Below are 25,273 nucleotides of genomic sequence, written 5' to 3' on the forward strand. Positions count from 1 at the left end.
CAGGCAAACTGTCAATGCAAGAAAGTAACTGTGGGTACCATCCCCAGAACTGGATTGCTAGAAGTTCCGTGTTACATGACCTTTTAGTTTGTTTGGTGGGGGGGAAGGGACTACCATAGGGGGATAGGGCAGTGTTAGGTACTATTCTAATTGATCCACTACTAATAAAATAAGAAAGTGAATTACCCAGCAGAGGACCTGGCTATGATAAGTACTTAAGTAATGTTAGTTCCTATTCTTAAAATGAAGGGCATTTCATTTCCTCACCATGGCTGTTGGGGGCGGTGGGAGGGCAGTGGGGAAGGGAAAAGAGGAAGAAGGAAATTTGTCTGTATCTTTCTTTAAGTGAAAAGCCTGCCAAATTCTTCAGAATTATGAGCAGTGATGAAATAATTTCTGGAGGAGACTAAGGGTGGGGGTGGGCATGAGGAAGGTGTGACTTTGCAGGGTCACTGACTGGCAGAGGCTCCCCAAAAGCGTCAGTGCGTTTCCCAAAGCCAAGACGAGCCAGACGCTGTCAGGGAAGAATGGGGGGCTTTCGGGCGGGTTGTACCTTGGGTGTCCAGGTTGAAGGCTAAACACGGGGGGTCTTGTCTTTGTGAGGTGCTAGCTCGTTAGGAGTTCCCCTCTCGGGTGGAAAAGGCAACTGCTGACCGCTGCAGAAAGAGCTAAATGTTGCAGAACAGACACGGTAATTATCCTAAAAAAATCTACCCTATGATCCGTTTTAAAAGTCAGCAGCTGGGGAATGCCTGGCCGGCGCAGCCGAATGAGCATCCGATTCTTGATTTCGGCTCAGGTCATGATCTCAGGGTTCAGGTCAGGATCTTAGGATTTGTGAGACCGAGTCTCGAGTCGGGCTCTGAGCTGACAGTGCAGAGTCTGCTTGGGATTCTCTTTCTCTCTCTCTCTCTCTCTCTCTCTCTCTTTCTCTCTCTGCCTCTCCCTCCCTCTCCAAATAAATAAATCAACACTTAAAAAAAAAAGTCAGCAGCTGATATGTAAGTTGATTAAGTCCCGAAGCCAACCATAGAAATCTTTAAAATATTTAAGGGGCACTTCACTAAAGGGGGAAGTGTGGGACACTGTTTTCACCAATGATGGTTTTTTTGTCTTGCAGGATGTTCTCTCAGACAGCACCAGGGCAAAAGAGCCCTAACTCAGAATCACCCGGACACTTGAGGAAATGTATTATTTTATCCATTGCACTGAAGCAGTTACAATTATTAAAAAAAAAAAAAAAAAAAAAAAAAAAAAAAAAAAAGAATTACTTCTTTTTTTTTTTTTTTAATTTCTTTTTAACGTTTATTTATTTTTGAGACAGAGAGAGACAGAGCGTGAACAGGGGAGGGGCAGAGAGAGAGGGAGACACAGAATCCGAAACAGGCTCCAGGCTCTGAGCTGTCAGCACAGAGCCTGACGCAGGGCTCGAACTCACAGACCGTGAGATCATGACCTGAGCCAAAGTCGGACGCTTAACTGACTGAGCCACCCAGGCGCCCCAAGAATTACTTCTTAAATGCAAGAAGTAGCATCCTGATCATTATATAGACAAATAGGGTGTGACAGCCGTCAAATTCTCCAGGGGAGTTTTAAGCTTTGAGAGCCTAAGACATTCAAATCATCGTTTAATAAATTAAGGTTAAAAAAAAAGAATAAAAAAGGTCTTTGAAGATATACATTGTCAACGGCTACCTGAGCTGATGGGATAAGAGACAACTAAGTAAGTAGAACAGTTTTACTTCTTGGGACAAACTGGTAGAGGCCAAGTTGAACAGGCACACCTGCTTTTCTCCAGGAGGCCGAGAGAAGTAGGTAATATCACTTTAAGAAAAGCGAAAGGGGATAAGAATCTCCTGGGGGAACGGCTGCCAGAAGAAGTATAAGGACACTAAAAATAGGTAGTTATAGTCTTAAATTTCAAAAGAAGGGGAAAGATGGATTTTGCAACATCTGAAAAGGTACATATCCTTCTTATGAAATGAATGTTCATGTCCCCCACCCCCCACCCCAAATTCACCTGTTGAAACCCTACTCCCGCATCGCATGTGACGGACGTGGAGGTGGGGCTTTGGGGAAATAATCAGGAGGAGATGAAGTCATTAGGGTGGGGCCCTAATGAGTGGAATTAGTGCCCTTCTTTTTTTATTGTTATTATTTATTTATTTTAGAGAGAGAAAGAGCAGCAGGAGAGAAGGGCAGAGGGAGGGAGGGAGAGAGAGAGAGAGAGAGAGAGAGAGAGAGAGAAAATCTCAAGCAGGCTCCATGCTCCATGCAAAGCCTGACACTGGGCTCGATCCCACACCCTGGGATCATGACTTGAGCTGAAATCAAGAGTTGGAAGCCCAACTGACTGACTGCCCAGGCGCCCTGTAATTAGTGCCCTTCTAGAAGTACCCCGGAAAAGCTCTCTTGCTCTCTCCACCACAGTGTGAGGACACAATGAGAAGCTGGCAGTCTGCAACCAAGGAGAGGACTCTCATCGGAACTTGACCTTCCTGGCACCCTGATTTCAGATTTCCAGCCTCCAAAGCGGTGAGAAATTCCTGTCATTTATAAACCACCTAATCTGGGGGAGTCTGTTGTAGCCCAAACTAAGATACTCCCAAGCTAAATTTACATGTCCCCTGGAAAAGGAAGCAGCAAACACCAGAGGTTATCAGTTTCATTCAAGGCAAACTGTGTTGGAACAACTTGGCAGAGTGCATTCTCCCACGTGGAGACAGAACAAAATCAACTAAACAAGTAAACAGAAGACAGGGCAGTGGGAAGAACGGGGTTCTTAACCCTGGGAATACTGACACTTCGGGCTGGATAATCCTTTGCTGTGTGGTGTAGGGAGTGTAGCAGCATCCGAGGCCTTCGCCCATTAGATGACAGCAGCATCTGCCCCAGTGTGACAATCCAAAATGTCTCTAGACATTGCCACGTGTCCCTGGAGGTGGGGAGGTGGGGAGGTGGGGAGGTGGGGAGGTGGGGAGGCAAAATCGCCCCTCGTTGAGAACCTCTGCGTTGAATAACTTGGCCGTACACATTCTGCCATTGGAGGCGGAGTAGTTATAGAAGAAAGAGCTCTCCGGGGAGGCATGAAGGATAAGAATAAGCCAGCCATGTCAAGAGAGTTCTAGACAGAGAGTACCGCTGGCACCAAATCACTAAATTGGAAATGGTCTGGTGTGCAAGCCTCAGGGTTGAGGGAGGGAGTGCTCTTACTGATCAGAAGTGTAAGCAGTGACTAGGACACATAGGGCCTTATAGGCTTGTAGTAAAGAATCAGAATTATATTCCAAAATAAATAAGAGAACATTGGAGGGTTTTAAGAAAGAGGGTAGTGAAAGGAAGATATTTGCATTTGAAAGGTCTCGCTCAAGACAGTCAGCGGAGTATGGATTGTAGGGCCAGGTGGATAGGAGACGGGAGTATGGTTGAAGGATCCATCTGGGCCGACCAGGGCAAGGCCGCCATGTAAGGTCGAGTAGAGCGTTTGTGTGCTGGACTGAGAGAGTACTGGGGCTTGGGGAGGTCACTATACTCAGCCAGATCGTTATAATAAGTGGAGAAGGAGGCCATGTCCAATAATGCTAGTTGAAAGATCCAGGGCTGACAAGTAATTCCAATCTTCAATTTCTGTCTTGGACTGGAATCGTTCGTGAACAGTAGGGGAACGTAAGTATTATGGCACTGTGTGAACTTGTAGCTCAATTACGGAGATGCTGGCAGAAGCAAATAGTAACTGGTGCTCAGGGGCTAAAGCGGGGACCTCTGAGATAAATACAAAGACCATGAAACATACTGAGGGGAAGAAAACCATCAGTTATCGAGAAAAAAAAATAGATGAAAGCAGAATTTGATAAAGTGGAAAACAAACAAAAAACAAAAGGAAAACAATAAAGATCAAATCTAGTTATCAGAAAACAAACCCATCTCTGGGGCACCAGGTGGCTCAGTCAGTTAAACGTCCGACTTCAGCTCAAGTCATGATCTTACCGCCCATGAGTTCGAGCCTCGCATCGGGCTCTGTGCTGACAGCTCAGAGCCTGGGGACTGGTTCAGATTCTGTGTCTCCCTCTCTCTCTGCCCCTCTCCAGCTCACGCTCTTTCTCAAGCTCTCAAAAAATAAATAAATGTTAAAAAAAAAGAAAATGAACCCATCTCTAGAAAGACTGAACAAGAAAAAAAAGAGAGAAGATACAAATAAATAATATTAGGAATAAAAGAATGTAGCTGCAGATGGAAAAAATAATACATGAACAACTTTATTATGAAGATTTGGAAAACTGAGGAAATGGACAATTTTCCAGAAAAATATTAAATAGCAAAGTTGACACAGGAAGAATTAGAAAACCTGAATAGACCGGTAATCACCAAGAAATAAAATTACCAGTAAAAAAAATCTATCCCTCCAACTAAGCAACAGACACAGATGGTTCTATAAATACTGCTCAATCCTCGTGTATTAGATGATCCCCCTGGATTATACAAGTTATTCCAAAGAAGAGAAAAAAGAGGGAAGTTTCCCTCGTTTGTTTTATGGTGCCATAAAGCATATAACTTTGATTCCCAAACTAGACAAGAGCCAGATGATGAAGGAAAACCCCAGGCCAATGTCATTTATGAAAATCTAAATGATTTTGAGTGGCAGAAGGAAACTAGATTCTCCACTAAGGTTTCTACGATTCCCTCATCTAAATGACTTTGCTCTCCCCCTTCAATTAATATTTGACTCGAAGCCACAACTTTATGAGTATCAGCGCTGTTTGCAGCAACGAGGGAAATAAAGATGTATGCACCATAACCACAGCCTCTAGTGGCTTCCATCCAGGCGCCTGAATAAGAAAGACTCTGATAAATACAACAGGAGGCAGAACGTGAGGAAGGCCACAAAACAGGTGCAAAGCCTAGGACGATTCAGGAGAGAAAGGGTTTCCTTCTGTTTGAAGAGGCTGGAGAATGTTTTAGGAGGGAAATGGCATCTTGGTCTAGGTCTTAAGTGAAAAGAAGAATTTCAATGTTCAGGAAATAGGATGGAGAAAGAGCAAGGACTTGAAAGAGGTGCTAAGGGCAAAGAAGCAAGGGAAAAAAAAGAAGTCTTTTCAGAAGAACCATGAACAGGATATATGCATTTAATGACGTTAATAGATATGTAAAAATCCACCACTAGGGGCGCCTGGGTGGCTCAGTCGGTTGAGCATCTGACTTTGGCTCAGGTCATGATCTCATGGTTTGTGAGTCTGAACCCCCCGTCGAGCTCTGTGCTGACAGCTCAGAGCCTGGAGCCTGCTTCCGATTCTGTGTCTCCCTCTCTCTCTGCCCCTCCGCCGGTCACGCTCTGTCTCTGTCTCTCTCTCTCAAAAATAAATAAACATTAAAAAAAAAAAAAATCCACCACCATCACATGACTTAAAAGCAGCTGAAAAAGAGGGGCGTCTGGGTGGTTCAGTCGGTTAAGCGTCCGACTCTTGGTTTCGGCTCAGGTCACGATCTCATTCACGGATTCATGGGTTCAAGCCCTGTGTCAGGCTCTGCACTGTCAATGCAGAGCCCGCTTGGGATTCTCTCCCTTTCTCTCTGCCCCTTCCCCCACCTGTGCCTTCTCACTCTCTTTCAAAATAAATAAATAAAACTTTTTTTAAACAAGCCTTAAAAAACGTAGCTGAAAAAGAAAAATAGTGATAGGATCACATCATGGAGTTAGGACTTGGATGAATATAATAAGTGTTCCAGAATTCTATTCATTCGATAGGGGCGAGTGATACATTTGTGAAATGTGAGCGTTCAAGGAGCCAACTCAAAAGGATAAACGTGATCCGTTATATAAGTGCTATTAATTAAAGGAAGTCGCATTCCTGAACAGTCAGGATGGAGACTGGACTGGATTCGCTCACAAGAGCACAGGTATTCCCCAATTAGGAAGTCATGCTGTCAACGACATCCTTGCCATAGAGATGAGTTTCACTGGGCTGACTTAACGTCTTCCGTCAGCATGAGCCAATGGCATACAACAAAAAAATATATAGGATAGAGAGACTTTACGTATCCTCTGTGACATGGGGCAAGTGTATAGTTTTCTGCTGACTTGAACTTAACCCTGGGCAGAGTCGGGGACTTGTATAGAAGCCTAGGCGTTACGTGTTTTTCACTCAATCTTCCGGTTGATCAACATTTTGAGATAGTTTATGGGAGTGAATTAAAAATTTTGCTGCCTGGCCATTACCTAGCACCAAACTTGCATATGTTGACCATTAAAAGAAGCCACCTCCCTTAACCAACGGTTAAAATGGAGGGGAGGCAGCATCCCAGTCTCGTCCACTGGCACAGCGTGGATTTCCACAAAGTGTGACCAATCCGGGGGTGACTTTTGACAGCCCTGGTTCTAAAAGAACTCTCACGTGGATCTTGGAAACAGATCGTCCAACGCGCCGGGGGGATCGTTCACTACCCTGTAGGTTAACACTATCTCAGTCCGCTCTTCAGGAGCTGAGGTTCCATTGCTTTCTAATGAAGCCAGCTGTGCTGAATAACATCTGTTTGCTTCTTCAGCTTCACCCTCTTACTTTCCCCGTCCTGCTCTCTGTCCCAGGAGGCTCTCTCCCGCTCTGAGTTCCACTTGGTTTTAGGGGCCCCGGTGGGAGATCAGCGGGAGGAAAGTGGAGAGGTCAGGGTACGCACTCCAGGCACTCATCTGGCTTCTTCCCTGGCTGGCTGTGCCCCTCCACACTAGGCCTCTCTGCTCTTCTCAGGGAAATGGAAATTCCTGTTCTCGCTTCTGATAATCACCCTCCCCTTCCAACCCCCGCCCCCCAGGCCTCAGATAACAGCTATACCGTTTCTCTTCCTGAGCTACTACACCCTTCCTCGTGAATTCCTCATACTTTGCTTCTGTCTTTGCAAATACCCCCTTTATTAAATATTTCTCGAATTGTCCTCATTTGAATGTGTCATCTCTCCTGCTGGGTCCCTGACAGACAAACATATCCTGCTTTTGAACGCCATGACTTCTCGTCTTTCTCAAATGCCATCAGTTTTCCTGGGAGTCTTTTTTTTTCTTCCTGACTTTAGTTCTGACATTTCACCATTCCAGCTGGAGAAATACCTTGGATTCTTCCTCAGACCAGAAGCCAACACAACACGAAAGGGCTCCTCGGTGGGTGTTCTTCCCACGGACAGCTGACTTGCTCTATCCACCTCATCTTGGCGTTCAGGGCTTTCTCTTGCTGTAACAATCCTTTACCACAAGCTACCACATCTAGAAATAGTTGGGAAAACTCAGATGCACCTCGAAGGGCTTTGATTCTCTCACCTCCCTCTGGCCTCTGGCCACACGAGTTGGCCCGCAAACCACAGATGGGGAGAAGCTCACTGATACACAGGAACCGTCACTAATCTGCTGTGGTGTGAAATACGTGTCCAGGCATGAAAAGGGCTCAGTAGGTCGCATGACAGTGTGAAGAGTCAGAGGCGAGTTTGGATCCAGTTATTCTCCAAATCACACTCTGAGAATTCTGCCCATTACACTTGATGCACCCCTCCGTGGGACAATGGGAGGAGGAAGAAATGCATTCACCTACAGAATTACATAAAAAAAAAAAAATGATTGTTTCAGCCTCTGTGTCTTACTCACAAGCACTAGGCTGGAAGGGAGAAGACGTAACTTCCAGTCCTTGTTTTCCCACTTTCTCATTTCTGGATGACATTAACGGCTCATCTGCTGAGTTGGTTTGTTTATCTATGAAGCTGGGATAATAAAACTGGCCCTATTTGTCTCAAATGGCAGTTGTGCGAGCAGATTTATTTGAAGTCTGCTCTGGGTAGGGCTGGCCAGAGGTGGAGAGGTAGGAGGGGCTGGTGGAGAGACTTGGAGGAAAAAAAAAAAAAAAGCAGAATTTTTTGGGTTTTTTTGCCCCAAAAGGAAGGGGCGCCTGGGTGGCTCAGTCGGTTAAGCGTCCGACTTCAGCTCAGGTCATGATCTCAAGGCTTGTGAGTTCGAGCCCCGCGTCGGGCTCTGTGCTGACAGCTCAGAGCCTGGACCCTGCCCTGAATTCTGTGTCTCCCTCTCTCTCTGCCCCTCCCCAGCTCACACTCTGTCTCTCTCTCCCTCAAAAATAAATAAACACGAAAAAAAAAAATTTTTTTTTAGGGAGACGAAGGCCTGAATTGAAGCGCAGATTTAAAGAACTTTTAATGATACTTAATCGCCACCAAACATAACACACCAAGTGATCAAATAGAATTACGAAAATAAACGAACGCATACTCAGTGCCAAGCTTGGTCTTCCAGGGTTGGTTCGGGGCAAAGCCACGTAACCGCGAATAAACAAGGCAACGCTGTAGTTGATGGGGTATCGGCTTCCCTCGGAGAAAGGGCAAATGTGTGCAGCTGGGCATCAGCCTGTCCAAACAGCAAGACCCAGAGAGGGGGTAGCATGCGCTCAAAGAGCCTGATTCTTCTGAGCGCCCAAACGTATCATTACCCAACACGGAAAGAGTCAGGTTATTTCTTTACCTGTTTTTTAAAATTTTTTTTTTTTGTTTTTATTCTCAGCATTCACCTGGGGGTAAGACCCCACGTGCTAATTCCTCAACCGTACGTCCCAGACAGAAAAAGTCCGGGTTTAGAAGGTCTCGTGAAAACCGTATAACAATTTAATGGTGTCACGGGGAAGAAAAAAAAAAAAAAAGGCCAACGTTACTCATGCAAAAAGAAAGAATGCACAGAGATGACCATAAGAAGCAGGTAGTGTGGATATGACGTCTATTGTGTTTGAAGGTCATTTTTACTTTAGGGAGTACCAAATAACTCACCTCCCGGAGCGAGACGACAAGCTACAGCTCCACAAATACAAGGATCGGGTTCTTTCTAAATACCTTTTCAAAAGCACATGCGCCAGATCTCCCCCTCACTCACCTCTCCTCTGCCTCTCCCTGCCCTGTGGCCCTCCCCTGTGCATGTATCTACAAGAGACCAGGCACACAGAATCTGTTTTCTTGCTCTGCTTGGAAATTATTTCCTTTTATCAGCCTGCACAGCTCTTTCCTTACCCCGAGACCCAAGGATCGATATTTGTCCATCGATCATCCCATTGTTATAGAATTCAGATGGTGGTGAGTTTACAAAGGTTAACGGTTTCATGCTCCTTTAGCATGTTGTTCAGGCTTTTGAATATAACCCACAATCATTAATATTACGTGCCAACTTGGCTAGGCTACCTACGGTGCCCGGTTATTTGGTCAAACGCCAGTCCAGATAATACTGTGAAGGTATTTTTTTAGATGTGATTAACACTGAAATCAGCAGACTTTGAATAAGGCAGATTCAGCAGACTTTGAATAAGGCAGATTATTCAGAGAATGTGGGTGGGCCTTATCTAGTCAGTTGAAGGCCTGAGGAGCAAAGTCTGAAGTTTCTCCAAAAAGAGGGAACTCTCTTCAAGTCTGCAACAGAGAGACCCTGCCTACGTTTCCGGCCTGCTGTCCTGCAGAATTCAGACTGCAACCACTCTTGCTTGAGGTTCTAGCCTGCTGGCCTGTCTGTCCTCCATATTTCGGACTTGCCAGTCCCTAAACCTTGGTGAGTCGATTCCGATTCCTTGAAATGCTTTTCCCTCTGTCTCTCTCTCGATCGATAGAGAGATATCTCTTATTGCTCCTACTGGTTCTGTTTTGCTGGAGAAACCTGACTCGTACATAATCACGTTGCCCTTTTTTTCACACGACACCCTTGCAACCCTGCCTTCTTTAAAATAAACACATAAATGGCTCTTCATTTTAAGAAAACTGTGTTTGTTGCAGACGACTGTGCCGATGTTCTCTGTGACCACATCGGGAAGATCAGGCATACCCATCCCTGTCTCGGGAATTGCTGTGCGATTCTGAGCTGGCGGCTGTACTGCTGGAGCGTGACCGGGGTGTTGGCAAAGTCTCTGGGAAGAGGGAAGACTGGGCCTGGGAACCAGAACACGGTGCTGAAAATCTCAAGGGAGAGTTTCCCTCCCACACTCATAACAAGTTTTGTTAACAAGAGGCAGTCAGTGGAGTACAAGGGGAAAAGCCACCTCCTAAAGCTTCCTCGCGTTTTGACAATGTGGCTTGCTGCTCTCAGAACGGTGTGGGAGCTGAGTGAGGGGGTGCAGCTGGGGGAGGGGAGGGCCAGAAGCCAGTTTGTGGCTGAAACGTCATGTTGCATACACTATCAGCTCACTTCTGTGGTTTTTTTTTTTTTAATATTTATTTTTGAGAGAGAGAGAGAGAGAGAGAGAGAGAGAGCAGGGGAGGGGTAGAAAGAGGGACAGAGGATCCCAAGCAGGCTCCGCACTGTCAGCACAGAGCCCGAGGTGGGGCTCGAACTCACGAACCATGAAATCATGACCTGAGCCGAAGTCAGACACTTAACGGGCTGAGCCACGTAGGCACCCAATTTTGAAAACCCAATTTTTTTTTTTTTTTTTTTTTCAGGACAGTCTTGATCCTGTCCTATGATCAAATTCTGTGTCAGATGTTTCCAGATTTTTAGTAGGAAAAATAGGACTATCTTATATTGCTTCTGGGATTACCTTCCTGTGTCCATGGTTTCCTTCCCCTCACTCTTTCTAGCCAACTTGGCTGACCTCTCACCCTCTTCTTTGCTTTTCCAGATTATGACCTTCCTCTAACACCTGTCCCGAATTACACCTCTTATGGCCACAGTATGACTTTGCTGGGCCTTAGGCACTGTTACCTTCATGAGCTCCTTCCTTCAGTCAAAAAAACCCAAAACTTTTATTTTACACCTGCATTGGTAGAAAAAACTATAATCCACACAGGAATATAATCATTTTTTTCTTTAGGTTTTAAAAGCATTTCAGAGTCTCACAGGGGCCCTTTAACGTATTGAGCATTTCAGAGTTTTGCAGGGGCCCTTTAACATATCGGGGCCCCTGGACACTCTGCCTCCTGATGCTGTTGGATAACAGGCCACCCCTTATTCCTCCTCCACGAAAGCACCCTGTATAAATGCCTCTCCTCTTTTAATTCTGACAGAGAGACGGAGTGAGAGTGGGGGAGGAGCAGAGAGAAAGGGGGACCCAGAATCTGAAGCAGGCTCCAGGTTCTGAAATGTCAGCACAGAGCCCAGCGCGGGGCTCGAACCCACAAACTGTGAGATCATGACCTGAGCCGAAGTCAGATGCCAGGCGCCCCAATGCCTCCCCCCTCTTAGTTTACTAGCATTGGCACACACCCTGGACACAGAAAGATTTAAATTCAAATCCCAGCTTCTTCACTTTCTAACTGGAAACCACAGCAAGTGATTCAACTTTCCGAACATCAGTTTCCTTCCTTGTGTGATTCCTGCCATGGTAATAGACAGGTAATATACAGGGCTCGGTGCTCCCTGACAAGTGCTCGTGATACATATTTATACATGTGTTGGTCATTAACTATCTTGATTTACATGTTACACTATTAGCCACCTCTTCACCTGTGTTTGATTCCCTTAGTAAACTGTCACCTCCCATTGGGAGTAAGTTTTAGCCCAGGGGTTCTCCAACTTAAGCGTGCGGCAGAATCACCTGTGTTAAGGCACTGATGGCTGGACCCCACCCCAACTTCTTGGTTCAGGAAGAGCCTCGAGTGGGCTCAGTAATTCGTATTCCTAACGAACGCCAGGTGATTCTGAGGCTGCTGGGTTTATTTTTTGACTTCAGTAGTCGCTACCCCCAACGTGGGACTTGAACTCATGACCCCAAGATCAAGAGTCGAATGCTCTACTGACTGAGTCAGGCAGGCACCTGGAGGCTGCCGATTTTAGGACCCTACTTAGAGAATCACTGTTTCAGACAACTCTGCACCCTCTCAAAACCTAGCACAGAGGGGAAGCTTTTAAATACATTGAGAGTTAACTATTTACGCAAAAGGTAATACAAATGCCAGCAGGAGATTCTGCCCCCCTCCCCCGGTCGTCAGAAAATGTTCATTACTGCAGGGGCTGAGCAGAAAACTATGAGCCAAGAAACTGTATTGAAAGAAAGGGGGGGTATGGTAACACCTAACAGGGTCATCTGCGGGGTTGCGGGGACACGTGCAAAACGCAGACGAGATGCCAACCACAGCTCAGCCAAGCCCAGGCTGCCTGAGTTCTTAGCTCAATCTAGAACAATGCCAGCAGGGCTGCTGGGATGCATCTGCTACTCTCTTTCAGATAACGGATCTGGGGTCTCTCGGGAAGGAAATAGCTTGACAGGGAGAAAGAAAGATGAGGCCAACTGAAGAGGTCTGGGTTTCCGAAGCTGCACTTGAAGACCAGCTTTTAACTCTTTGTGGCACCTTCCCAACCCTTACTCTATACCCTTGCTGTTCCTTCTTGCTTTTTGTATTCCTTTCATGGGGAAATGTCGTTTGTGAACACCACAGCTCTCCCGGACACAGTCTGTTTACACACAAAGTAAGTTCACACAAATGGAAACTTGAAGAAAGCCTTGAGATCCTCCAGCCCAACCCACCAATTTTATGCATGACGAAATCTGAGCGTAGGGTTAATCCTAAAATACATAACCAGTCATGGCAGAGCCAGGCTGGAATCTGGATTCTTCGACTCCACAGTGAGTACATGGTATGCATAGTTCTTTATACTCCCTAAATGAGTAGGAAAAAGATACCTTCTTTTCCACTGTATTTTAATTTTTTTTAATGTATATTCATTTTTGAAAGACAGAGAGAGAGAGCACAAGCAGGGGTGGGGCAGAGAGACAGGGGGACACAGAATCTGAAACAGGCTCCAGGCTCTGAGCTGTCAGCCCAGAGCCCGAAGCGGGGCTCGAACTCACGAATCGCGAGATCATGACCTGAGCCGAAGTCGGACCCTCAACCGACTGAGCCACCCAGGGGCCCCTCCACTGTATTTTTAAAGAGGAAAGATGACCTTCCCCTTTACTGGTCACATTTTCCCTTTTGTCCCTGGGAGCAAGAGGGCTTTATCGGGACAAATGAAAAGAAATGAACGACCCTCATTGGTATCAACAGGGCCTTGGAGCTTGAGGACAGAGATCACATCCTGTTCCCTGCTATATATCCACCAGCTGCCCAGAAACTCGCACGAAGCAGAGGCTCAGACACCATATGATGAATGAACGAACGAACGAACGAACGAACAAATGAATCACTTGTTTGCCAATCTTCCAGCCAATTGGGGAGTGAGGGTTTCCCACTGAGATTTTTGAGCCTGCTGAGGCGTCTCCTTAGCCCCAAGGAGTCAGGTAGGTATCGCAGAAAATCAGAAGTGCCTTTTATGTAAGATAGGCAGTGTGTCTGCTGGAAAACTATTGGCTTTGGACGTGAAAAACCTTTGAAGCCCAGAGGGTTCACTCTGATTCTTCGAGGCGCCCTCACCAGCGTGTGCAAAATAAAGGGAATAATACCCAACGCCTCAGGGGTGTTGGAAACATTAACTGAGATACTGTGAGCAAACTGCCCTCCCCTTTCTGGTTCCAGATGCCTGTTTAAGAGTAAGGTAAGAGTAGGTAAGATAAGGTAAGGTAAGGTAAGAGTAAGGTATTGAGTAGGTGGTGTAAGAAGAAGGATTGGAAGGGTAAGTACAGACTCTGGGTGGACACTGAAGGGGCTTTTTTGGCTAAACACACACACAAAGTATCATTGTCTTTGTGGCCACGTAGCAGCTGCTTCTCCTGAGGGTTTGCAATACATAGAAGCAAAGCTCCTATCATCCACGTATTCTTCGTATTCCACAGGCCTTCACCATTTCCCCAGTTTTCGAATACGATGTTTTTCAGGAAAAAATAAATAAATCTAGCTTTCTGCTTACCCATTCGGTCTCAGCTTCCTCGTTCCGGGCTCAAGAAACTCTGTCTCCTCCTCCATTTCCGTTTCAAGGATCATGTTTTTCTGAGAAGGCTGTGGTGAAAGCATTTCCCATTCATTGTCATGGGTGACAGCCTGCAGCATAACTGCATCCGGGTCAGCCCCGTCCCGGCTCTTGCTCTTCCGCGATTGGCTGCCCAGACCAGAGGCCTCCTCTAGGGCTAAGGATTCCAGAGGCTTCATGCCTCCTAGAACTTGCATCTGGGGACCCTCGCCCACGCCACAATCAGAGGTTGACTCCACAGCTTGGCCAGCCCATCCAGGCCCTGAGTTCCTAGCTTCCAACGACTGGTCACCAACCTCGCTATGGCCCAAGACCATCCAATTCTGGTCTTGCCCAGGGCTTTCAAGAGCCGATCTCTTCTCACCTTGGGGAGACAGTCTCTCTGCAGAATGATATTGTCTTTCATTTAAAGAGGCAAGCTGACATGAATCCGGGAAGCCGGCCAGCTGAGTTCCTGGCATCTCTTCTTCTTCAGAACCTAAGTGAAACTCGTCTAATTCAGATGTGTTTTCTCTTGCCTCGCAGGCCTCTGGCTTTGCGGGCGAATTTTCTTCATGGTTGACAAGTATGTAACCCATGTGTGCCGCGTGATTATCTTCATTCCTCTCTGTGTACCTTTCTTCCCTGGATTCCGCTGTTACCTGCTCAGGCCCTTGGGTCGGAATTCTTTTTTCTTCTTCCAATTCTGATATTCCCTTGCTGGCACCTAGAAGTGGAAGGTGAAGGAGAGAAGAGGAGAACAAGCCTTCATGAACACATCATGAGATGTGTGATCTTTGCAAATGCCCCATCTAAGGAGAGAGAGATTTAAGAACTTTTTTAGGGTTTTTTTTTTGTTTTGTTTTTTTGGAGAGCTGTTTCATTTTCTCATAGGCTGAGAAAGGTATTACAGGAGCAGCAGACATTATGACTGCTGTGACACAGGACTAGGGGAGGCATGCATTGCAAATGAAGTTAGTTCCTCTCTTCCCCGCGTTGGTAGGAAAAGCTCAGTTGACAAATATGTTAATTGCGTGAAAACAGCAGTTTCTGGGGGTGGAGGAATGGGTTGTTTCTTACCATTTGGTGGTCCTACGTCTCCACCTGCTGGTGAATCCGAATTATCTGTCTCTACTTCCCAGTCGATGTTGGACGGAGACAACTCAAGGTTGGGGTGGGCTCCTGCTGGCAAAGAAACGGACTCGGGGTCTTCATGAATATGCAGGACAACCAGTTGTCCAGGCTGTCTGTTGGGGGTCTCGGCGTGGTTTTCTTTGCTTTTTTGATCAGGAAGGGCGGAAAGCAGCATCTCGGCTGCTTCGGCCCCTAGAGACTCATCCTCTGGAGACTCGGCTTCCTCTGTTGTTTTGACACCAAGGGTAGGTTCTGTGAGATAGGACAAATCAAAGGGGGGTGTGTAAGGTGCCAGCGAATGCTTCAGGGTGTCTTCTTCCAAGGGAGGGTCACCGCCATAGAGAAAATACTCAGGCTCTTTCATTAAATCTTCATCGATATTTTGGCCCATGACATCATATTCGAAATCACCCCACGAGGCTTCAGACGAACAGACCTCTTGCTTCCCTGCATCCCCGTCAACTGGCGTTTCTGGATTGCCCTCAGATAATGTCAATTTACTCATGTCATCTATTGTGCCCGTGGATGTGTTAAGACCTGAGGCATCGCTGAAGCTGTGGTCAAAGGCAGCTTCGCTTATGTCCAGGCAAGTGTCTGAAGCTAACGGGGCGTCAGGAACCGTGGCAGAATTCTCAGTAGCAAAAAGTTGCTCCTCGTCCAACAAGGCTCCTGCATCTGTCTGACTCTCAGGAGAGAGGCCCTCTGACACCAACAAGCTGTTGCTGTCCATCGTAGGCTCCTGGAGAGTTACAGAAATACCGGTCCCCACGTTTTCCGTCATTGGGATTGTTCTGTCGACGAGTTCCAAAGCCGGTGCTACACCTGGGGCAGCAACTTTGTCTGCTGCTTTTAAACCTGTATTGCCTTCACCATTTATTTCAGAAGGTTCAGGAGAACCTCTGTGAGAGGCAGGCTGAGATGAGCCACTTATGTTCACTTGATCACTGATCGGAGGCAGTGGGATTACATTTTCAGAATATAGTTCTGAATCGTACGGGACAAATTCCTGCCCAGGCTCCCGATTGGGTTCTTCATCCATCTTTGGCTCGGTGAGATATAACTCACTGGCTTCCCCTTCCGGTCCTACTCCAGCCCTGACGAGCTGTTCAGTCTCTCGCTTTGCTTCATGATCATGGCATATATCAGGGCTGTTGGAAGCCTGAGAATTGCTGTCACGGTCACAGTGGGTCAGTATATCTGGATTCTCACCATCTGCTTTCAAACTGAAGGGCTGCTTAGCATCTATCCACAAGTCAGGCGAAGCTGAGGCCAGTTGCCCACCCTCCTGGAAGTTGCCATGTAAAATATCTGGAACAAATGTGCCTTCGGGGCTCTCCCTAGGAGGACAGACATCCCATTCAGAGCCCGACTTCTTTATCAACTGGGTGGAAGAACTGACAGCCGGGAAATCTTCTGAGGCAATGCTGGAATTTGTTATTTCACTGGGGTACGATTTTTCTTCTTCCCACCAATTTGTTTCCTGACACTCCACAGTCAAAACATTAGATATGACACATTCATTTTCATCTGTGTGAGTAAACGTTGCGTCTGGCTGATCCCAGACGGACGGCGCTGTATTCTGACACTGCTGCTCTTGGGTAGGTGTTTCGGAAGTCAGCTGTTCACCAGCAGAAGACAAGAAGGTTTGCTCTCTAGCATCCTTTTCTTTGATTTGGTCCAATATCACAAGCTGGCCAAGCTGATCCGCTTCTGGGTCTGGCTGTCTCGGTTGAATGTTCCAGAGTTGCTCATGGGAGTTCTCCTCATTGCTCTCCAGAAAGGGTGACCGGTGTTCATCACCGAAGGGCTGAGTGCAATGCGTTTCCATGGGTTCAATATCACCCTGGGTGGGTACTCCCCAGGGACTCACTTTGTGGTATCCTGAAGAATTCATCTCTAACACACTACTTGGGTTGGGCAATTCCCTTTCAAATGTGCTCTCCATCGGTCGTCCTTCTTGTAGAGAGGCATTCCACCGCTCGGAGCGCTCAGCTGAGAAGCCAAGTGTTTCCAGTTTGGAATAATTCTCATTCTTTGATTCGCTTTTGGGAGATAGCTGCCAGATGGTCTCTCCCGTCTTCCCCGTTTCTGGAGAAGATCTCATCTCTGTATCCACTGCTGTAACCTGTAGTTTGGTCTCCTTTAGCAGTGAGAAATTCCAGTGATCGGGGCTGCTTTGTTGGTTGTCACAGAATGGGTCTGGCTTGTTCTCTCTTGCTTCTGAATTGCTTACGTACGCAGGACACTCCTCAGACTTGGGATCAGCGGTGGCCAAGAACTTACTAGGTTCATTCACTGAATCCCAAGCTCTGGGGTCGCTCTGAGCAACTTGGCAAGTGCCCAAATGGACCTCTTTCTCCACTGACTCTTCATCACCTATGCTGTCGTCATCAGAACCTGAACTTGTTGAAATGAACTTGGCATCCTCTGGCTGCACGGTTTTAGGAAGGTCATGGTCATTTTTCTCCTGCTGGCTAGCCACTACATACCTTTCCTGATATGCCTCGGAATACTCAGAACATTTGCCTGTTTCAGGGCTGGATACAGAGGAAAAGGAATCACCATCTACTGAGTCATTCCAAATCTCTAAAAATTTAGGAACCTTGAGGTCTAAGCTCTTTTCAAACCTGTCCATTCTGTTTTTGTCCGGGTCCTCCATTTCAGTAATTACTTCTACTTGGCCATCGGTAGTAATTAGTTCAGATTCTTGGTGACTCTGTTTGCTCCAATCATCTTGATTCCGCTCCTGATGCCCCATATTGGGTCCGTGTTCCCAGGAAGGCAGTGGAGCTGAGGAATCATTTAGGCCAGGACTCGATGCACTCGAATGTGTATACTCACTAGAAATACTATCTCTGCGATAATTTCCTGATGAAGAAGCTCCTGGAAGGCTGTTTTCAGTACTCTCAACTTCAAGATTCTTAGTAATCTCGGAATTTGGGACACTGACCTGCACATCACTGTCTACAGAGCCATCCCAAATGTCAAGGCTTTGGGGACATTCATGGCGTGGCTCTGGGTTCACTCTCTCTGGTTCCAGAACGTTACACACTTCAGTGCTCTCAAGACTCATTTCGGGTAAAGATACAGTTTTTGTTAAATTCAGCCCAAGCCCACTGGAAGTGTCAGTGGCGTCATCTGAATTTCTGTGATACGGGAGGTGCTTGTCACAGGTCTCTTCTGCCCGCAGGTCATTTGTGGACACTTCTGCGTGCACATCACAGGAACCTGGATTGTAAGACCCCCTCTCGTGCTCTAAAATCTCCCGGGGTTCCTCAGTCTGAGGGCTGGAAGGGACTGAGAGAGATTTGATTTTGCCGGATTCATCGCAGATTTCTTGATGTTCGGATGCAACCGGGGAAGAGCCTTCCCGGTCACTTTGCCCTTTTCCAGACTGCTCCGAAGCTCTGTCTGTCATCTCCTCCTCACGGAGGTGCTCCCTAGCAGTGGCTCCACGGGCTTCCTCCTCACCTTCGCTTTGTCCACAGCTAGGACCTCTCCATGGATCTGAGGGTCCAAAATGCCCTGGATTCTCAAAGTTGGTTGCCAAGGATGTCGCATCATGTGGCAGGGTTCCTCTGCACGTGTCCTGCTTATCAGGATCAAGGGCACCTGACTCACTGGCTCCAGAGGCTTCTAGCATGTCTGGGATACAACTGTCCTTAATTTTTTCTGATGAGTTGGGAGTTCCAGAAGGAGCTTTGTGTTGTTCAGAATCTGTGACATATGAGGGGCCTGGTAACATTAACGAAGACATGTCATTATCTCTCATGACGGAGTCCCAAATACTGTTTGCGATCAGCTGTCCACTTTTTTCATTCAGTGTGTGATATCCATTGGCAGGAGTGTCCTTGCTGTGCTCAGAAGATGCGGGGAGTTCCCAATCCCCCTGATTTGCTTCCTGATACTCCACACCCCATGGCTCCAGCTGTCTCACCGAGAATCGGGTCTCCGGTTCAGCGCTTTCAGTCATGTATCCTTGTGCTTGACCTTCGCTGGAGATTGCCACCCCCGCGCTACAGTCGTCCCAGTCCAAATCATTATCCATATCGGAGATGGTCGCAGTGGACTGCGTGTCCTCCAGAATCACTCTGTTCCACAAGTCGAGGCTGTCAGGGGCCGCCTGGCGGGAGTTTGTGCTGCTGTGCAGAAGCGTGAGCTGTCGGTTTGTTTCATTGTACAGCTGCATCATGCTGGGGTCGTCGTAACTGGACAGGCTGCTTTCCCCGATGTCATCCTCCATGGAGATGTTCTTATCATCTGTGGGCTCCGTCCTGAGTAAATCCTTCTCGGAGTTGTAAGTGACATTTGTTTCCGAACTGGTATCTGCATCCGGTGAGCCCCACATTTCTAGGTTCCCGGGACCTGAACTAATTCGGTTTCTAGGTGGCTGCTGCGGCGACTCGGGGGGCATTTCAGTCTCCCCTGTGGCAGAGTTAGCATCTTGTGACTCAAAACGTCCCTCTTTGGCAAATGGCTTGTTTTCTGTTTCTTTTTCGTCTCCAGCAAATGTTGGCGAAGTATAGGAGTCAGATGTGGAGTAGTTGGTATCTAAGGGGGAGGGCACCGAATCTTCCCCTACGTTGGATGCACTGTAATCGGGACATTTGTATAAGAAGGAATCTTCCCAAGGTGCCAGGACGTCTGACCCTCCTTTTTTGATACCCTCCTCAAAAAGGTTCCAGGAGTCTACCTTTTCATACACCTCCCCCCTAATTTTTGGATCCAGTAAGCCATTCTGATCTTCCTTTGTCGGTCTGGAAGTATTCCACGCGTGGTCCAGATCGGATCTGGGGTTTCCAGATATAAGGATATTATCCCTGGAGTCGTGGTTCTTCTTACCCCAGATTTCTGGGGGTGCTTCGTTATTTGCCTCACTGGGTGAATTGTCTTCCGAAGGAAAAGAAAACCCACTTTTTGCCATGGCCCATTCCCTCGGGTCCCTCACAGAAGGCGTCTCGCCGCTCGTTGGGTGCAGATTCCAGGTATTTGTCAAAGCTTTGGTGCCATCTTCTTTACCAAACGCACTCCAGGCTGGGAATGACACCGCAGCGGCTGGTTCCCCACCTTCCGTGGGATTTCCCCACGGCTCCGGCATCGCCGTGGGAGAGCGATCAGAACGCCACAAGGCAGCAAAGTCTTCGATCAGGTGGTGTGCCCCCTGAGGAGAAGCGCTGGGCAGATTCGATTTCTCTGTGGGCACGTTCTGAAACTGTAAGTGCTCCTCATTTTGGTCCTGAATATTATGGCTGCCCAGCCCAGGCTGACCAAATTCAGACTCCCAGGGACTTGACTTTGGGAATTCGAGACTCTTTGGTGGAAATATAGAATCTGAGGCTCTCCTGTCCACTGGGCTTGGCTTATGGTCTTTCCATGACTCGGGGCTCTGGAAGACAGACTCCTGTTCACTAGAACTCCATGTGTCTGCAATATTTTTAGAGTCAATTTCCAAGCCACCCCACCAGCTGCTGCACCGTGCGCGGGTCTGAGGCGGCCCTATGTGACCCGTGTCTACTGCTTTTGGGGTCACATTTTCTGGGTAGAGTAGAGCTGGTTCTTCCGTGGATGGTGAACTTTCTACAAAGCTATTCATAGGTGTTGGTGGGACCCGCTTTCCAATATTTTTCAGCCTTTCTGGTGAAGGAGATTTATCTCCCACAAAAGCTGTCAGGCTCGCATTTCTTTCAGAGTTATCCTTGGGACTTTCTGGTCTCTGAACAAATTCCTCATCAAATTCCACAAGGTCGTCTTTGCCAGCCTCTGACAAAAGTGAACTGGATGAATATTTGGACGTGTCCATCCCTATGCCATTGATTTCTTTAGGCCCCGTCGGGGGTTGTCCCTCTGATGAATCACTATTGGGGAAGAAGTCATCTGCAGGAGAGTAGTCTGCAGAATGAGAAGATGGTTGGGACTGCCCAGAAGCCATGGTTGCTGAGTCAAAGTTGAAGAGGTCAAAGGATTCCCTGTGTTCTCCAGACCGGGCATGCTCCTCTGGGACTGCTCCTTCGGGGATGGGACTATAGGAGTCAAACCCTGGGAGGAGGCTGTGGTGAGGCCCGGCACCTTCTCCCACTGGACTGTCATCACTGAGGAAAACCGAGCTCTCCTTGGATGAACGGCTGCTCCTAATGGTGGCCAACCCGCTATCTGGGCTGACGAGGTCGATGTTTACATCCACCTGAGCCTGGTTAGAATCGTTGAGATCTGGAGGGTTTTCTATGAAATTCACGGAGCTGGGCTGTGGCTCTACGTCAGAACCATACAGCTCCATAATCCCGGAAGATCCCTGGGACAGTGGGGCGCTGCCTGCCACGGCTTCCGTTGAGGACGTCCGGCTGTTGGAGACCATCTCTGGACACCTCCTGTTGATGACTTCCTTGACGAGAAGGAGCACCTGATCACAGGTCACCAACGGGTTCTCCTGCTGGTACACCAGGATCTCATCACAGCCACATTCAAAGGGCTCCAGCTCCAGGCAAGGGTTCTGGCTTTCTTCCAGTTCGCAGCAGATCTGTCAGGGAGGCACAGGGGTTTGTGTGAGCACTCAGGCACTCCTTGCATCTTCCTTAACTTTTCCTAATAGAAAATTGATCTGGGTTCATCCGTCTACAAAGAAGACCTCAAACAACTGAAAACTGCATAACGTAAGACACGGAAAGTCCCACTTACTATACCACCGGCTCTTTCTACAATCCCATCCAACTGGCTCTTCTTTGAACTCAAAATCCCACTGCTCAATTTTGCTTGCTTCTGAAAGTTACAGGTTAAGAGATTTGCACCACGTAAATCCTTTCCTTGTCGTAATACGATACCGTCCTCCAACGGGAATGCAAGTTAAGTTTGCAGAAAGCAGAGAGAATGCTGGTTGCTGAGAACTAGGGGAACACGTGTGAGAATAAGGGGCAATCAGGTGGACAAAGGGCTTTTGTTTAGGACCAGGCACCGGGGACCTGCTTTTGCCTCGGGAAGCCTCGTAAGGGGAAGGAGAACATAGGGAAGAGAAAGCTACCAGAGGTGGAACTTCCTAACAGCACTTCGGGGGCCCCAACGGTCTCTTCCCGCCCCAGGGAGCATCGACGGGGAGCCTGGAACAGACAAAGCTCACCTGGGAGGCCAAGAGAACGTGTGACAGCTGGTGTGAGGCCAGAACCGGGCTGCAGCTCTATGATTTGTTTAGGAAATGTCAGGGAAATCTGGCACATCGGGCTTTTGAAATGGCCCCACGGGGTCAGTGGCGGGAACAACAACAATAGTAATAATATATTTGTTATTGTCATCATCACATAGGTGATGATGATAATAATAATGAACACTTGTTGAGTGTTTCCATATGCCAGGCACAGTTTAAAGGTTTTATGTGCATTATCTTCTCTAATCCTCAAAATAATTCTGTTACAAGGTAGGGATCCTTTGTCCCCGTTTTGCCAATGATCAAACAGAGACCCAGCAAGGTTAAATAACTTGTAGTTAACAACTAAAGGAGCTACGTTTTGAACTCTGCAGAGGCTGACTTTTCATCAACAGTGATCACGTGGACACAGAGGGATTGTCTAGAGTAGTCTTGACCTTGTTCTGCTCAGTGGAACCATCTCTCACGTGATGGCTGGGGAAGCCCGTGGGGAAGAAGAGAGGGAGGCAGGGCAGAGCTGGCTCAAGGGGGTCTGATCCCTTTACCTGCTCTCCCACTTTTGTCTGTTTTAGATTAACCAGTTTTTAAACCGATTTGCTGCTAAAAGTGATTTGAAAACCACCATGGTGGAGGCTTAGGAGATAGAAGTCTGCCCCTAGGAAACCAGTGACCAAAGATAAATAGAGCTTTGGAACCCAGTGCAGACAAAAAGCACTGACAAAGCCACAGGCTGGTGAGGCAACGCACAGATGTGTGAGGGTCAGGTCAGAAGGGAGGGTAGAAAACATCTGTAGCAGGAGCAGGGGCTCTTGCATCTTTGGACTGGAGAATGCACAGAGAGTCCGTGAGTACCTACGGTCACATGCACTACAGCCAAGATGGATCTCTCGGGGGACAGAGAGTGACGATGTAGAACACGAAAGGAGTCAAGACTTTGGCTGTAGCCACCTGCGGATAGACCTGTTTATGTCTATCCGTTAATAGATAGATTAACGGTGTCTAATCCGTTAATGAGGAAAGATTAGCGAGAAAACTGTTCGACATTCGTGTCGTCCGTCTTATAATGAATCATGTAGGTTCTCATATTAGTTCTTAAATACACCCAATTTGGCATTCCAGTGCCCTATTTTGATTAATTTTGTCTACCTCTTCTATCATTTCCAAAACGTTGGGTTAAAAAATTCAGTTGTCAACCGAGAGGAGCTGGCTAATTAACCAGTCAGAATTGTAGTAGTCGGAGACAAGCCAACTTTGATTAAAGCATTACGTCACCAGCTACTAAACACTGGGCACCAAATAGGTATTTAGACAGGGACTAAACCTTTTTACGTATGACCGAATAGGAGTCCTAAGCAAACATCATCCACAGGAGGACTTGCCCTTCTTTGGGTGAAAAAAGATACACTCTTTCTCTTTTCGGATTTAGTCTAGAAGACAAACAGATACAGGGATCTTTTAAAAGGCCTTTTGTGGTCACGAGGGATCAAAGGTGCAGCACGGGGAATATAGTCAATGGGATTAGTGTGCCAGAGTTATACTTGTGAGCACAGCATAAGGCATGGAGTTGTGGAACCACTAGGTTCCACACCTGTCAACTAAACTTAAGGCAAAAAATAAAAATAAAATAGATAGCATAGAATAGAATTAAAATACAATACGATACAATACCATGCAATAAAACAAAAACAAAATAAAATAACACGCCCTGGGTGGGGGTGAAGGGGGTCAAAAGGCATAAGCTTCCGGTTACAAAACAAGTAAGTCCTGGGGATGTAATGTACAGCATGGTCACCATCGTTAAAAATAGTGTGCTGTGTACTTGAAAGTTGCTAAAAGAGGAGATTTTAAAAGTCCTCCTCACACAAAAACCTTTTTTTGTGGGGCGCCTGGGTGGCTCAGTCGGTTAAGCGGCCGACTTCGGCTCAGGCCACGATCTCGCGGTCCGTGAGTTCGAGCCCCGCGTCGGGCTCTGTGCTGGCGGCTCGGAGCCTGGAGCCTGCTTCCGATTCTGTGTCTCCCTCTCTCTCTGCCCCTCCCCCGTTCATGCTCTGTCTCTCTCTGTCTCAAAAATAAATAAACGTTAAAAAAAAAAAATTAAAAAAAAAAAAAAAAAAAACAAAAACCCTTTTTTTGTAACTGTGTATGGCAATGCATGTTAACTAGACTTCCTGTGGTGGTCACTTCAGAATATACACAAATATAGAATCATTATGTCGTACCCCAGACATTTCCATTACACCACAATTTTTTAAAAAGGGCCGATATTTATCTCACTGCCGATTTTAATTAGGCGGTTTTTTTGGGGGGTAATATAGCAATAAAACTAAAAACTAAAACTCTGAAGGAAAGCATTGCAAATGAAACATTTTATCAGTCAATGGCCCAATGTGCAAAATACCCCCAACATTTCTTTCTTGTTCTTTGATAGTATTTTGTTTTATTTTTTTTTATTTTTCAATGTTTATTTATTTTTGAGAGAGACAGGGTGAGCAGGGAAGGGGGCGAGAGAGAGGGGTCAGAGAATCCGAAGCGGGCTCTATGCTGACAGCACATGGCTCAATATGGGGCTCAAACTCACGAACCGTGAGATCGCAACCTAAGCCGACGTCTGGCGCTCAACCAACTGAGCCACCCAGGCGCCCCTACCCCCAACATTTCTTAAAACTCCCACTCCTGGGCCTTATCTCTTGGGTCCATTTCTCTGGGCCACCAGTGCGTTCCCATGTTCCACCGCGTGTTGTGACAGCCACCAGGTTAGGAAGCAGTGAAATGGGCCCGAGTGAAGGAGGTCCTTACCTGACTGCACAACTCGAGGTTCTGGGAGTACACGGCAATCTGTCGTCTCGGCTGCTCTTCCTCCGACAGGTAGCTGGCCAGGAGGATGAGGACGTCAAAACCGAACTTGTCTGCAAATGCTTTCAAGTCGCTGCTGATATTGCTGTGAAACGTACAGTTCTGAAACAACAACAGGCAATTTGATATTAATGCCAACTGCCTGGCTTTGGGGAGTTGTGCCACCAATCTGTCCGGCGTTGCGATATTTCGTGACAGATATTCATTATCAGACACAAGCAAGATGGACACACAAGCTTGCAAACTCTCGTGCTTGGGCTTAAAATGACCTTTGCTTGTTTGTTTTCCTAACCCGGGAAAGGAAGGAGTCTTGGCCCTTA

General features: G+C 47.1%; 1 protein-coding gene across 8 annotated transcripts in view; it reads right to left on the reverse strand.

Moving 5' to 3' along the window:
• The window catches only part of PRUNE2 (prune homolog 2 with BCH domain), a 270,970-nt gene that overhangs the window by 64,035 nt on the left and 181,662 nt on the right, over positions 1–25,273 (reverse strand). For all 8 annotated transcript variants that reach the window (XM_078436921.2, XM_078436919.2, XM_078436917.2 and 5 more), the window contains 3 exons: positions 24,897–25,055; positions 14,915–21,482; positions 13,796–14,561 (listed from right to left, as the gene is read on the reverse strand). In XM_078436921.2, the coding sequence (XP_078293047.2) occupies positions 13,796–14,561; positions 14,915–21,482; positions 24,897–25,055 (7,493 nt within the window). The remainder of the gene's footprint in view (positions 1–13,795; positions 14,562–14,914; positions 21,483–24,896; positions 25,056–25,273) is intronic.

Source organism: Panthera onca, chromosome D4, assembly GCF_046562875.1.
Source record: "Panthera onca isolate mPanOnc1 chromosome D4, mPanOnc1 haplotype 2, whole genome shotgun sequence".
NCBI lineage: Eukaryota > Metazoa > Chordata > Mammalia > Carnivora > Felidae > Panthera > Panthera onca.